This window comes from Diadema setosum, chromosome 5 (assembly GCF_964275005.1).
Source record: "Diadema setosum chromosome 5, eeDiaSeto1, whole genome shotgun sequence".
NCBI lineage: Eukaryota > Metazoa > Echinodermata > Echinoidea > Diadematoida > Diadematidae > Diadema > Diadema setosum.
Window position 1 is genome coordinate 32,488,915 of NC_092689.1, and position 15,811 is coordinate 32,504,725.

The 15,811-nt window shown below is 38.6% G+C and overlaps 1 protein-coding gene across 2 annotated transcripts; it reads left to right on the forward strand.

Moving 5' to 3' along the window:
* Positions 1–3,114: 3,114 nt before the first annotated feature.
* LOC140229308 (steroid 17-alpha-hydroxylase/17,20 lyase-like) lies at positions 3,115–15,468 on the forward strand. Of its 2 annotated transcripts, none has more exons than XM_072309582.1 (10): positions 3,115–3,228; positions 4,086–4,282; positions 5,323–5,496; positions 6,985–7,078; positions 7,801–7,959; positions 8,771–8,979; positions 11,772–11,897; positions 12,747–12,986; positions 13,667–13,765; positions 14,858–15,468. In XM_072309582.1, exons 2-10 carry the CDS (start codon positions 4,123–4,125, stop codon positions 15,151–15,153), a joined length of 1,557 nt encoding a protein of 518 aa, XP_072165683.1. In that variant the 5' UTR covers positions 3,115–3,228; positions 4,086–4,122; the 3' UTR covers positions 15,154–15,468. The 2 variants fall into 2 exon arrangements, with proteins under 2 accessions (XP_072165683.1, XP_072165684.1); XM_072309583.1 differs by lacking the exon at positions 3,115–3,228 and adding an exon at positions 3,395–3,461.
* The last annotated feature ends 343 nt before the right edge of the window (positions 15,469–15,811 follow it).

A 15,811-nucleotide genomic window follows, 5' to 3' on the forward strand; every position in this document is an offset into this window, starting at 1 on the left:
AGATACAGATTATAAATACACCTTGAAGATAATGTATATGCATCTACTTGACACATAACTCCGCAAATAACGGAAAAACTAATTAGAATAGTAAATACAAACTAATTAGAATAGTAAATACATATAGATAGATTTATAGAGGGACAGATAGAGAGATAAATGGATAGATAGATAGATAGATAAATGGATAGATAGATAGATGACATAGATGGATAGATAGATAGATAGATAGATGACATAGATAGATAGATGAATAGATAGACAGATAGAAAGATATATAGGTAGGTAGATGGTTAGATAGATAGATAGATAAATACATAGATAGATAGATAGATAGATAGATAGATAGATAGATAGATAGACAGACAGATTGGGAGTGTGATTAGAGACACATGTCTGACAGATACACAGATATACAAGATGTGTGGATACGTACAAGGGCAGGAAGTACAAATTGTTTAGCAGGAAAATCATTGAATTAAGAGTTATAACCACAGCTCAATAAAGTAAAGACTGAATAAAATTATGAACGGCTGACATGGAACATCAGGTGCTATTCAAAATTAGCTTAGATACAACATTATGTTAAGGTCCGAATATTTGCTTGCTCCATACTATTTACCACATGATGATAATTATTGATTAACAGAATTTGATAGTAAAGCTGTAACACCATGCATAAAAGGATTGTGCTCTTATCCAATTTCTTCTCTAAGTTACCTTCTTCTTCGTCTTCTTATGTGAGACGCATCGTCAGAGACCCCCACAAAAAAATGGATAATTTCTTTCCATATACCCAAGCCAAAATGAAATTTGGAGCGCGAGAGATGGGAGGTTCAATGGCGAGCATCCAGCGGTCCATCAATACAGGAATACCCAATATAAACAGGACCTTGTACTATTAATAGAAGACAGGTGGAATCCGAGTTAAGCTAGATTTACCTGGGGGAGTTTGATGAGCGTCCAATTAAGTGATCAGCTGAAAGGCATTTCCTTCTTCCAGAGCCTGCCGTTCATGGGGTTACTCCTCCTTCTCGTCCGTTCGCTAGCATGTGTGGGCCACCTCCCTGCTTGAACACTTTGATACACTGAATGCTGGACTACCCAAATCCGCCCATTGAAACTTAAAGAAGTGATCACGTGGTATAAGTGACTCGCTTGATTGGTCACGGCGTGGAAGAAGAACCACGTTCTTTTCACAATGATCTCGTTCTCAACAACTGAGAATCCTTACGTGTACCAAAGAGAGAGAGAGAGAGAGAGAGAGAGGATATATTTTTTTACAAGGTTCTCCGTCTATATATTGTGATTATCATCTATCTCTTCACAATTCCTCATTGACAGTAATCCTTTAATTTCCTTTGGCAGGCATAGCTACACAAGTGAATGTATACGTGTACGTGTGTCTATTTGTTACTCTGTTTTTCAGAGGGCTTCGAGACTCCTTTTTTTCTGTACTTCAATTATCTTTCTATTCATGTTCTTTATCAGAGGGCACACATTCTACAAGCTCTGTCTTTTAATCGGTATCTCCATTTTCGCACTTTGCGTGTTGTTATACTTTATTTCAATTCAATTCAATTTTCTATTTCATTTTTCGACAAGAACATATTATAGACATCACTTTTTGGGGTAACAGAAAATAAGGTGCGTAAAACTTTGTAGGATAAAGAATGTACAATAACTGTAGCACCTTACGATAATTATACATTATCATACAACTCAAGTGATTAGAAGTAAGTAAACAATATGCAAAATTGGAAAAAATGGAGGGACCCACTAAAAAGACAAAGCTTGAGGGATGTGGGCCCCTCAGAAGAAATCCTCGACCACTTCAGCTTTCATATCAATGCATAATTACTATTAGGTTCCACAATTATAATCTTTCATTCTACAATGTTTTGTTTACCTTATTCTCTGCTACCAAACAAAGTGAAATGTAATTGGTTTTGATTGAGAAATTAAATGAACTTTGAATTGAATTTAATTGTAGTGAAACGCCCCTACTAGCTCAAACATGACTTTGGGATACATAGGAAAACCATAGAAGCAGAATGTGAAAATTTTCATTACCATCTTACGAGAATCAAGGAAATTAGAAAGAAAAACACACACACACACACACGTTTTAAAACAAAAATGATATCGATCACATTTACAATTACCATGACGACGTCATCCCTTTATGCCTGGTATGGACCTTCTTGCAATTAATCTATCATTGCATGATATTTAGTATGTGAAGTTAAAAAGAGGAAATTTAATCCTTCGTATTAAATTATGGCGGATTTGTTATGGTTCACTAAGCTATAACAGCTTCGTATAGAATGTTAGGGATGTGACTGCAAAATCATGATAAAAATGATGAATATGAAAAATAAAAATTATGATAACAAGAAAAATATTATTGTACAACGATGGCAATTTGTTATATATCTGTCATAATTATATCAAATAATTCTGCTGCAAATAAATTTCTTTGAGACAAAGGGTTCAGGTGTTTAACATGGTGCCTCATGCATCGACGATTAAGTAAAATGAAGGCAAAAAAATATATATATATATCTCTTATCAATGTCCAAAAGAGGACTGATGTATGAATTGGTATTTGATAACAAAGATGAATTAATTGAGAGGATTGAGTCACTCTGCAGGAAATTTGAAGTTTGGAAATAACGTACGATAAAGGCTCTTTTCTAGCTTAAACGATAACGTATGATATCATGGCGTGAGGCTTAATTAACAATCTTTTACTGGACCTTAGAGATTTCTGTAAATGTCATGCAAACATTTTCGATGCGCATCAACTGCGTGTATGTACCTAAGAGACCACGGACAGTTTTCGTTCTCCTTTCTATAGTTCAGTAAATTGTACGCCTTATTTTTTTTTTCTACTTTTCCGTGGTGTTAACAATATTTGCTGGTTAACTGCTCACGCACAAGTAGAAGAAGGGGGGGGGGGGTGAGGGAGGCCCGACCGATTCCTGATAACCCCCTTGGGGTGTGAGCAGAGAGTCTTGGATGGGGTCAGAGTTCTCTGCCTTTGTCGAGGGACACAAAAACTCCGTGTGAGATGGCCGTTAACCAAACTGTGGATATTGTGCGTTGTTAAGTGATATCAGCTCCCGTGGTACACCCGCCGTTTGTTGGCAATGCGTGCGATGGAGACACAGTGTGTTCAACATTGACAACTTCAGGCATTTCTGTCGTGCATATTTGACGAGTAAGGTAGGTGAACATCATTACAGCAGTTGCAAGAGTCGGTCTGTGACACTGTCTAGCTGCATGCATTGACTAACAAGTTGCAAATTTATCAGTTGAGTAAGTCATGTGTGCAGCTCAATGGTCTACTTTGCGCGGTTCATAATACAACGAGGTGATGATAAATCAATTCACTCGCTCCTGTGAATTATTACATGCATAGATCGGCATCATCTCACCCAAGCCATCAGTTGGAAGAGGTAAGAATACCCAATGGGGCTATCCCATATAGTATACAGGTCTTATCAAATCATGTATAGGAATCGTTACTTTGCTGTGTCACAACACCATTAGTGCGAATAAATGCCCATGAACTGATGAACCAAGGTTTTGAATGTTATGTAAGACAAGGGAGGTGGGTATATTATATCGTACGTGTCTCTTTCCACCTCGCCCTGGACTAACTGAAACTATTACTTAGTATTATTATTGTACATTGTACTGCATATGAACAGGAAGGTGAGCTAGTGAAACACCTTCGTGATATGAAGTATATCATACTCTCCCTTGATCTCACCACTAAGGTGTGACACCTCCGTGATCCCACCCACTCAGCGAGACAATTATGATAGAGTTCATATACTGTAACTGAGAAATGCTCTCTTCCTCCTTATACCATACACAGCCCTGTCACTGTACACAAGTGTCTCGCACGGCGTCTCAAGAGTAAGAGGTCATTCGATTAAACGTTTTATGTCAAGCATGAACTGTTCCCGCGCGTTCATTTTTGCCATTGAAAGGTCGTCATTATTTACCAATTTCTAAGGGGTTCGCTATGTCGAGATTGGATCCTTTTCTCTCCCCATCCCCTTTTTTCTGTCCAGAACATCATCTAGCGTGTCGCCTGTGCAGCTGACCGGCATGGCGAGTGTTACAGATCTATTGGAGTCCACTGACCGGACGTTTCTCTTTGTAGTCTGCGCCCTGGTGTGCCTATTGTCTCTTGCTCTGTGGTCCAGCGCCCGCCCAAGGGGGTTCCCGCCCGGACCACGCCCTCTTCCGTTCATCGGGAGCATTTTCTGTAAGGCTTGGTTGACTTCAGCCTGGGTTTGTTTTGTTTTGTTTTGTGTTTTTTCTTTCTTTGAGATCTTGGGTTCTTTAAAGGGAAGCTCAACTTTATGGTAAAGTTTATTCAGGAAAGAGAAAGAGTAGAGAAAAACAAGAAGATCGGTGAAAGCATCAATGAAGATACACGAATTTAAGAAAGAAAAAGTGATTTTCACGTAAATCCACAAAACCATTGGTAATAAGAGAATGCGATAATGTTATTGTTTAACTTCTCTCTCCTCAATTTGTACAAAAAGAGAAATAAATCATTTGATCTATATAAGCATCGTTGAATTCATGTCATCTCTTTACGATCTATGAAAGAGGCGCATCGTCACAGTTCGACACACTGTTGTCATCAATATCAGCGACTCTTGGCTTAGGAACAATTTTTTCTCTCCGGTCGAGGTTACATTTACTTATAAATAATACATAAACATTGTACTCTTTTTACTCTTTCCCGTCAGAAACACCTATATCCGTATAGTCATACAGTGTTATGACAGATACTGATTAATATAACTAATTATGTTCTAGATAAATCGGTGATGCGATATTCATGTATACAAGCACAACGTCTGTTGCACATATGACAAATATCATTGTCATATTGTGCAGCGGCATACTGAATCTATAGGATAGCTGGAGTCGTCACTTACAACAATGAAATGGTCACATTCAGTTCGTCATTCCAATTAGCCCACTTAATTTTTTTCAAGTGATGTCTATCAACCATGTAGTCATAAATGATCTCTTTTTCTCTTATTCCCTACCCTCCTCTCTCTCATGTTATAATCTCTCTTCTCTACCTTTATATCTTTTCTCCGTGTACGCAATACATATAATACTCTACCTGAGCTGTAGTAACATAATATCTCTTTCTGTCTATATGTTTCTATATATCTTTTTATATGTAACATATGATATTTCTCTGTAGTTGCTCCATTATGTAACGTGTTATTTTTATGGCGTATCTCTCTATATCTCTCCTTTTATGTTGAATTCATCCTACAGCAATGACAGCGAGTCCTGAGGAAGTGTTCCAGAAATGGTCCGAGGAGTTCGGCGACGTGTTCGGGTTCAAGGCTGGCCAGCGGTGGATCGTGGTCATCAACCGTCACGACGCCATCAGGGAAGCTCTCACCAAGCATGGAGTGGAGTTTGCCGGGAGACCGGATTTCTTTTCGTGTAAGGTCACGACTTTTTTTATACTCCTGATATCGAACAAATTTATCGTTTATTTACTCACTTATTTGTTCGTGAGTTATGTAAATTTGTACATTGTGGCAGTATACTTTCGTTCGTTTGTTTTGCTTGCTTTTGTTTCATTCTGTGTCTAAGATTGTCATCTCCAACACGAGGGGCATGCTGTTTCGCAAACATGATGCAGAGAAAAAAAAATATTTTGCAGACAAGCAAGAGATGGTGACCCTGGCACAACAGATAATAAAGTAACACATAAAAATACATTGCGGTGTTAAACCATGATAGTCATCATTGCGAAACGGAACAAACGTGTAGGCCCAAACAATACAAATTGTAAATATTATTTGCATTATAGTTAAAAGAAAAAAAACAAAAATCTGAAGAAGTTTGTTAGATATCTGTTCGCTGGTCACATAGGCTACATCTTTTAATCATTCAAGCTTTCTACTTTCACTCCTTTCTTTTGACTTTTTCCTTCCCTTCATTTATTTAGTTTATTCTTTCCAAACGTTCTCCTTTTCTACGCAAAATCTGTTACTGAAGTCCATACGAACCGGCGCGAGTGTCATATCAAATTAAGTCAATAATAATTCTCAGTGTTTCACTGAAGCATGGCACTATTCATTGCTATTTTAAGTTCTGAAGCAAACAATGAAGAGACTTTAACCCTTGCATGGTTCATGTTATGATAAGAATAGTGAAATGTCACCAAGAGTGCAACTCCGTGATTTATTTCAAAACATGCAAGCTTGACTAACAGTGACATCTGCTTTGCATTTCCTTGACGGCCGCGGTTGCACGAGAAGTTGGCAAGTGCATTAAATTCTCCAGTGTGTGTAAGCAGAAGTCTGGCTTCCCTGCCCTTTCCAATCAGTGGTAAATCGAAAAAGTGATCAGGACTATGAAACGATAAAGAAAAACCTTCCTCAGTGCGACTCACAACGGTAAAGGATAGCATCACTCAGACAATGTTTCAGAGGTGAAATGTTTTGATTATTGGGCCTACGTATTTTTACTGGATAACGATCTGCTGTGACGTAAACAGTTATTCCCCCTCTCTCACGCTTGTCTCGAATATTTCCCTTTTCTTCCTTCATATCCACCTCTCTTTCTCTTTCTCTGTCTTTGTAATATATAATTTGTTTTTATGTTCCTTTTACAACAGCCATTTCTGCCTATGCGGTGTTTTCATAATTATAGTGGAAGTCTTGATGTTTTGTGAATGTTTTCTGTATATCATTCAGCAAATGATTTGTGAGGAATATTAGTGTCACTATAATGATATCAAACAATGACATTTATGAGGTTTGATGGGGCATAACAATTGTGTGATATGCTGTTTCTTTAGGGACTAATCTTCGTTTTGTTGTGAACTATCAAGCATTCTAAAAAGTCAAGGTGTGTTTATGTTGATATGCTTTTACTCTCAATAATATCCTGATATCTTTTCATTGCTAATATTTTTGTCAGTTGGAGCGTTTACCTATGGCTTCAAGGATATCATTTTCAGCACGTTTTCGGAGACATGGAAGTTACACCATAAGCTGGCAAGTTCGGCCCTCAGGTAAAAAAAAAAAAGCAAGTGATTCACTCTAAAATGTCTTGTGATATTTGCAGACAATAATTCCCTATCCAAGATCAGCAAATGTCTGGCACAAGTTAATTAGTTGCGCAAATGTTTTCCATTCTCTAAATGTCACTAGTTTCTTTCATTTGTACAACCACACTTGTAAAATATATGATGATTCAGCGTGCATGCTGTTATGTTTGATGCAGTGACTGTCCAAATGACGTCATGGAAGGTATCGAACCTCGTATTATGCATATTATACATTGTTACGGTCATGGAAACAAATTTGACGGCTCTATAGCTTATTATTGCTTCGCAGTAAACTGGAAATATCGCTATTGTATTTCTTCTCTTTTTTTTAAGATTGGATCCACATTCGTTTTCTTTCTTTAGGCCTATGCCCCTCTGGCATGGAAACCATTTGATTTGAAATTCAAATGATCTTTTCGAAGGCTACTGATTTGATTTATCGGAGTGTTGTAAGGCAGGGATAGGATTGGGTGGTTTTACATAATGGATATGGTACCTGCAGAACGGTTATTGACTCGAATGATTTGATGAATGCTGTACCGTGGTTATTGGTATGACTGGTGTGTTGATCGTTGTGAGTCATGTATAATCATTGACCATAGGTTCACTAGATGGATGTTGTAGAAGCATGTGAAAAGTGATTCTATAAGCTCTTCGTCGCTTCAACTCATTTTCTGTCTCTGTAGACAGTTTGCGACGGGCGAGCGTCTTGAGACCATGCTACACGCCGCCTTCGGCAAATTGGAGAGCTTCCTGGCAGACCGCGAGAGCCAGCCGGTCGACCCGAAGCTGATGATCACCCTGCTACTCTACAACATCATGTCAACCATGTGCTTCGGGAAAAAGTGAGATGGATAAGACAATACCTCGCTCCCAAATAATGTTGTGTTGTGCGTATAATAATGATGATGAGAATGATAGCTGGTTTTATATATAGCGCAATTTAGATTTACCCTGCCGGTCACTAGATACATTATTTCCAACCAGGTGCCCCTGCCATCTCCAGCCAGAATCTAACGATAACGATAGGGAATTATCAGCAAGACGGAAGCAACGGAAGCTGTAACAGCCAAGTGATAGTTATTTTAGATGCGGACCGTTTTTCCCCCGAGTCGTTCTACGACTTTGTTAAGCTTTACCAGCACTATTTCTTGTACTCAAGTCAGTGAGAATAAACCAGCCTAAAATGAAATAATCTTCTTCTTTGCCTTCACGACATTTTATAGGGAACATTCTACTCAGGCTAGTACATTACATACGTACTAAAACCAACCAAAACATTATTTTTTTTTTCTATTGTAATTATAAGAGGAATGGAAGAGCCTGAAACGTTATAGCTACCCTGGAACCCTAGAAGTTATAATCTGGCACCAATCGTGAAACAGCAACATACCAGCAAAGATACATTGTCTATTGCAGCGAAAAGACTACCACGAAGGTTTGAATATCAACATATTGTAGTAATGTCGAAACCAGTGTGAATGTGTGAATATTTTAGGCTTCATATCATAAGGAGGATGGGATATGTTTATTGCAAGTAATAATGGTGAATTCCACGTCTTTTTCTTTTCTGTTCACTTCAATTCCATTTCACTTTCCCTCCTCATTTTTTTTTTCGATTTGCACTTCATTTTAATGATCTTTTCCTTTATTTAGTTACGACTTTATGGAGGGGAAACTACTGGAGTGGAAAGAAAACAACGAACGGTTAAATCAGGAGTTCGGAATGGGCGTGGCAGCAGATTTCTTCCCCTGGGCGAGACACCTGCCCACTCCTGGTGTGCGAATGGTGTACCGGATGAGAGATGTCTTCCACCAGTTTGTCTGGGATGAACTGGAGAGCCACAAAATGAACTTTGACCCAGGTAATCCGTCTTCCTTCCATCCGTCATTCCTTCTCCTTTGGTCGTATAATCAGGGAAAACTCAACGCCATATTCTCGATGACTTTGGTGACAGGAATAGGGTCAACACAAACGAAAGAGCGACGGTTTCAATAAACCGGACCAAAATGTTACGAAAGTATTCTATTGATGTTTGGATGGAACGTAACAGTGATATTAGTTACATTCAATTATGCAGACTGGATGATATATTATTTTTATCAGTCACCTTTCTATAGCCACCCTCTGGCATGTACACAAATCTCCGACTAATCCCCTTTTTGACATCACTCTAAGAAGGATGAAGGTTTATGAGGAAATTATAAATCTTCCTTTTCATCAACGTTTTCTAGAGTGTTATCTATTGAGCACTTGTCACTCTTGAGTTGAATTCAATAAAGATGTTATAATTCCTTGATTGTGAATAAAAAAAGAAGGAGTTTCAAAACACATTGTAATTAGCTGGAAAGTTTTGAGGCCATCTCTCAAGTTTTAAAGTTCAATGTTTTCTCTTTTTGTCCATGTCAGTTGTAATGAAACGTTGAATGATTTGTGTGACTTCGCAATTCCCTTATTGATGACGATATGAACACGGAGTGGAGTTTGCTTATATTCTCTAAACAATCCATAAAGATCACTCTGTGTATTGTAGCGATAGAAATAATGACGCGAGGATGACTCTACTTTGGGAGAAGTTGTGTTACCATGGTGACTGACTCCTAACAATGTGAGCTAGGATCTCGTTCACGAGTGCGAGGGGCCGTTGCTTAACCGCTCTCATTAGCGCCTTCCCCCTGCGATAACAAATTCTCCGAAGACTTGATCCACTGTGCCTAACCAATGTCTATGAAGTTGCATTTTGTTTTACTACATCGCGATGATTAATTCACGGGATAAGGCTGACCTCAAAAACGCGATACTGTACCACGAATGCCAGTACGTTGTAACAGGTAAGATAGCAAACGGGCCCCAAAATCTATCTTGCTGTCTGCCCTTGCGACTCATGAGCCTGACCGGATTTTCCGCTGGGAAAGGTCTTACTTGACAGAGAGATGAGGTAATCGTCTCCGATAGTCTAGACTAGTCACATGGCTTTTCAAGAGTTTATTTCGTTCTTCCACAGGGATATTACATGACTTTGAAAATTATAAGTCTGGTGTTAGTTCAATCCAAGTTTTAAGCTGTTCTCAGTTACCGTTCTCAGCAGACTGAGCTCATTCATACCGATATTAGCTCCGTGCAATGCTGTGAACAAGATACTTTATCGGTTTTATTTTTTTTTTGGGGGGGGGGGTGGGGGGTTTAATGTGCTTTGATATTCCTTAGCGGTGAATAAGAAATTACTTGGAATGTATAATTCGCTATCATTATCACTAATAATCAGTAGTATTACATGTAGTACAAGTATCCTTCTCATTATCATCATCATTGCTATGATATAAAATAATTATTATCATTATCGTCATTACCATCATCATTATTGGTAGAAGAAATAGTTGTAGCAGCATCATTATCATTTTATCGGTATCATAATAACCTGGATTTATAGACAAAGATACAACAACGCAGTGATTACAAGTCAAGCGCTTTTATCGCAAAGACTCATGCTGTCGAATATCCTGCTTGATGTCGTGAGAAATCTGCTCGACTGGACTTATTTGGGAAAATGACGGAAAGTACGTTTTCATGACTCATTTGGGTCACTTCTTATCGTCAGTTCTGACTGGCTGGCGAGCGTTTACCTGTGATGGATGAGTTATATCGGCGATAATACTGCCTTCATTGTTTAGACGTCGAGGAATTTTCGGAATCACCGATTTGTATGTTGGTGAAAGGTTGTGTTGGAGGTCCCCCTCCCCTCCCCCCTGTGTTGAAGGAAAAAATGTCCGCGTCCATATATACGGCTTCAGGGACTCCTCTTTCAAACCATCTGGTTTCCGTGTCAAGGATGGTAACTTCTTTAAAAAAAAAAAAAAAAAAAAAAAAAAAAAAAAAAGTTGTCCCGCTTTGTTCAAGTGAACTGGAGCAAGGCTGATTCGTTCCCAGCTGATGATCCGGTTTTGCGGTGCTAGTAAAGACGTTTGTGAAGAAGCTGCATTGGTCTCGTCAATGTAATTGTCTTTACAACCCTTCCCTTGACACTGAATCCAGTAAGTCACATAGTTCTGTTTGTGTTTTGGAGTCTTGTCCTTGGGATGTGCCATTTTTGTCAAAGAGTGTTGGTAGCCTACCCTCAACAGAGGAGGGGGACTCCGACAAAACCTTTCACGAACATACAAATCGGTGGTCCTCAAAAATTCATCGATGTCTAAACAATACCGGCAGTAACATCGCTTATTCATCCATCACGGGTGAATGCTCGCAGGACAGTCAGAAAAAAAAAAAGATTACGAAGTGGCAGACGAGTCACGAAACCGTGATTTTTGCAAGGAAGTCCAGATGATCAGATTTAAGTATGTGTTGTTGTCGTCATAAGGACATAACGGTTGATCGGGCTGTGAACTCGAAACGCAAAAAAAAAAAAAAAAAAATCCTCGCTTAACATTTTGGCCCTCTGCAAAGATCCAAGCTCGTTCTTGACGCCCACACTGCCCCTTTTGATTCAGATGGTATATCAAAATGGGTGTGTTACAATGATGGCGTTATGGTAATGGTGGGACCCACTACAAGTGTTATGGTAAGGCTGAAAGGGGTTTTGATAGGCAATATCAAGGCGTCGTTGTAACAATTAAAATTGCTATGTAATATGTGACTCGTTTTGTCTTCGATGAATAGACCACGTAAAGGACTTCGTCGATCTACTGCTGCTGGCTCAACGAGAAGCTCGCGATGGTGGCGGGTCTGACTCCGACAAGTTTACCGACGCTCACCTGATGCTCACCGTTAGCAACATGTTTGCCGGTTAGTTCCTGTTGCCCAGTGCTTATTTTTTGTGTGTGTCATATCGATTTTTCTTATTTTTCCTTGTCGTTTCTTTCTTCATAGTTATTGCCTTCTTGTTCTTATTCCTTTCCTGTTTTTTCATCTTTTTCCTTTTTTCCATCTCCTTCACCTACTCTTCTCCTAGTCCTTACGATTCCTAAAAATTGCCTTTTCAAGCTCTCCTTCAGCTTTCTTCCTTTACTTCAACTTGTTTCCCCCTTCTCCCACTTCTGTCCCTTCTCTTCTCCCTTCTCCTTCTCATATTCTTTCTCCTAAGTCACCTCCCTTTATATTCCTTCATAATAATCTGCAAGTCTTACCTCAATAAGAACCAAAATTGAGAAAACCTATTGATGTCATCATAATGCAATGTGCCCAAAAGCAAATCTATTGGGAGACTATTGCAGGACTTGCCAGATTTTGTTATTACTTTTTTTTTTCAGATAGCTATTTGACTGACGACCTACAAAAATTAACCACCGGTGATTGCCTTGCCTTACTTAGCAAAGCAGCGATTCTTTTCATGTGAACTACACCTGTATATGACATGTGCTCTAATTAGCTCATCCTTGATCCCACTGATTTGATTATCGTCTCAACTCGAATAAGCATTGCTTGCCGAACATAGAGTAATAAATACATGCAGGAAAAAAAAATGGAGAAATAGTAAACAATCACATATGTGCAAATGTGCCGTACAGTTTTTTTTTTTAAATGATATCATATTCATAATGATATCATTATGCACGCATGTATATTACTCATGCATGCATGATAATAAAAATGAATAGTCTCAGTCATTAATCACTAATTGTCCCCAAATTTCAGCTGGAATACAAACCACCACCGAAACACTGTACTGGGGTATCGCCCTCATGGCGGAGTACCAGAGCATTCAGGCCAAAATCAGGGCGGAAATTGACGAGGTCGTCGGTTGCCGACGCAGCCCCGTGCTCGACGATCGCGGGTCTCTCCCTTTCGTGGAGGCCACCTTGTACGAGGTCATGCGCTTTAGCTCCATCCTCCCCATCGCTGTTCCCCATGCGACGTCCTGTGACGTACGCTTTAGTAAGTAAAGAGAACAGCAATAGTAATAATGATAATAATTATATAATATAATAGTAGTAGTAATAGTGATGATGACGATGATGATGATGATAATAGTAATAAGAATTATCATTATTATTATTATTATTATTATTATTATTATTATGTTTAATATAATGGATTGCAGTGGCTATTTATATAGTGCACAGGTCCTCCTTTCGGTGCTGATGGCGCTTCAAAATAAAATAGTAAAAAAAACTGTATTTAGACAACTAGAAAGAGAAAAACAACAAACAAACAATAAACGAATACCCTAAAAGAAACACATTTTTTTCTGACCATTACGAATTGCAGGTATGTAATCGTCATAGTGAGAGTAACAGATACGTTTTCAGATTATTAAGTATGATATTATGGGTTCTTATTACGCCAGGGCACAGAGGACGATTTTGCGATAACGATACAGGGCGCTCGTATAGTGTGTGTGTATGTGTGTGTGTGTGTGTATGTATGTATGTGTGTTTAAGTAATATATATTATATCATATATATATGAATATAGACATTCACACTAATTACTAATTTCATATACCCAATATTCTCGATGTCAGCGAAAAGGTGTGATTAATGCTCACTTCAATCTCGTGAGTTTCGCTGCCTTATTCCAAAAATTGAAATAAATGATCTGTTCCACTTCTCCAGGGGGATACCATATACCCAAGGGAACTGTCGCCATGTTTAATCTCCACTCCATGCACTTTGATTCCAATGTTTGGGACAGACCCAACATATTTCTCCCAGGTAAGAATATGTCTTTCTATTCGGCATGAAAAGTAAATACATGAACAAAACCACGTGTGCAACGAGAACCACACACTACATACACGGTTACCGTTTTATGCTGATTGATCATGTACAGCAGTTTGATTATTTGATATCCAATATTCAGTTGTTTTCATTGGTGTTGGTATTTGAGCTATTTGTTTTGTTGTAATATTATTATTATTATTATGAGTAGTAGTAATAGTAGAAGCAGTAGTAGAAGTGGTATTAGCAGTAGTAGCAGTCGTAAAGTAGTAGTAGTAGTAGTAGTGGTGGTGGTGGTAGTAGTAGTAGTAGTAGTAGTAGTAGTAGTTGTAGTAGTAGTAGTAGTAGTAGTAGTTAATACGAATTAGTAGTATCATGATTATCATTCATTCCAATATCGTTGTTATTATCATCGTCAGTCACTCATTTAGTTTAGTATATCATAATTTTCGTCGGCATCATTTACTTAAATCGGCATCGTCGATTTTACAACTATATCAGAGCGATGAAAAAATAAAAAAGCAACATATGACCAAACTGTTTTAAGCAGGGTTTTGTTAGGGTCACGGTCGCAATCTTTTGATTTTTGAGCTTCTTTTCCGTGCACTTAGGGCTGCAGTAATAGATTGTATCAACGAGCTCGCGTCATTTTATTTAAACGTATGCCTAGATGTAGTACAAAGGTTAAATTTAAATACTACATGAAGTACATTAGGCCTTCTCACGGAACAACAACTTGTCTTACATGAGTAGCTACATGTATTAGATACCAAACAAACTTCCGTTAGAAATCTGTGTCGACTCGCATGATATTCAGTCCTCCACTTCCATTGACATTTTCAAAAGAAACTCAAAACCCATTTGTTTCAAGAACAGTTCTGCTGATAATTCATTGTTTATTATTTCATACACAGTTGGTTTATAAGATTATGTTCGTTTTCTTTTGATAATTGCAAAGCGCTTTGAAGCATGTCTTTCTTAAGCGCTATGTAAATTTTCCATACTATTATTATCATTATTTTTATAAATACTGCTATGATAACCGTAATTCGAGTTATACTGTTCTCCGTGTCTATCTCACTCAAGAGCGTTTCCTCGACGAGAAAGGTGCATTTCGAAAGCCGAACGTCAGCTTTCTCCCCTTCGGAGCAGGCCGTCGAAGCTGTCTCGGTGAGGTCGTTGCTAAGGCGGACCTTTTCCTCATCTTCACCTGGCTCCTCCAGAATTACACTTTTCAGAAAGTACCGACGAAAGAGGGCGTTAACCTTCTCACGGTGATCACAAATTCGTCCGTTGGGCGACACCTGGAAAACTACGAGGTTAGCATCGAACGGAGGTCGCCATACGATCCGGAAAAATCGGTCAAGGCTGAAAAGGACTAATGATTACAGCACGAGTCAACTCAAATATCGTTTGTAGCAGGCATTTTGACAGTTTTCTTCTTGTTCCTGGGTATGACACGACAGCTTCAAGTGTATGTATATTCGTAGGATCTAATTCGCACAATGGAAGTGGGGGAGTTTTACTTCCACAGGTTTATTATCGGCCAAGATCTGGACACCGCTGAAGAAAATACTGGCGCCGCACGAGCAAGTTTACATAAGGAACGAGATGTTCGAAAAATTCATTGCCAAAATCAACTGACATTACACTGTGCGTAGATGAGTTCGGCCGTGATCTGGCAAAATACGGTTTTGGCGATTCGAGATATTCACGTTTAAAGGGAAGGTAAACCCAAAGAACAATGTGGATTGGGTGAAAGCAGCAACATTAGTAGAACACATCAGTGAAAGTTTGAGGAAAATCGGACAAGCGATGCAAAAGTTATTAATTTTTAAAGTTTTGATGTTGGAACCGCTGGATGAGGAGACTACTACAGGATATGACGTATGAGTGGACAACAATACAAAGAAAATATAAAGGAAATTCAACAAAAATTCACTTTTCTAGAATTATGAAAGAGCAATGGACCAACCGCTTTCAGAAAGCAGGGGGAATAATTGCTACCCTTAACATATGTCAATATCAAGTTGATGGAAT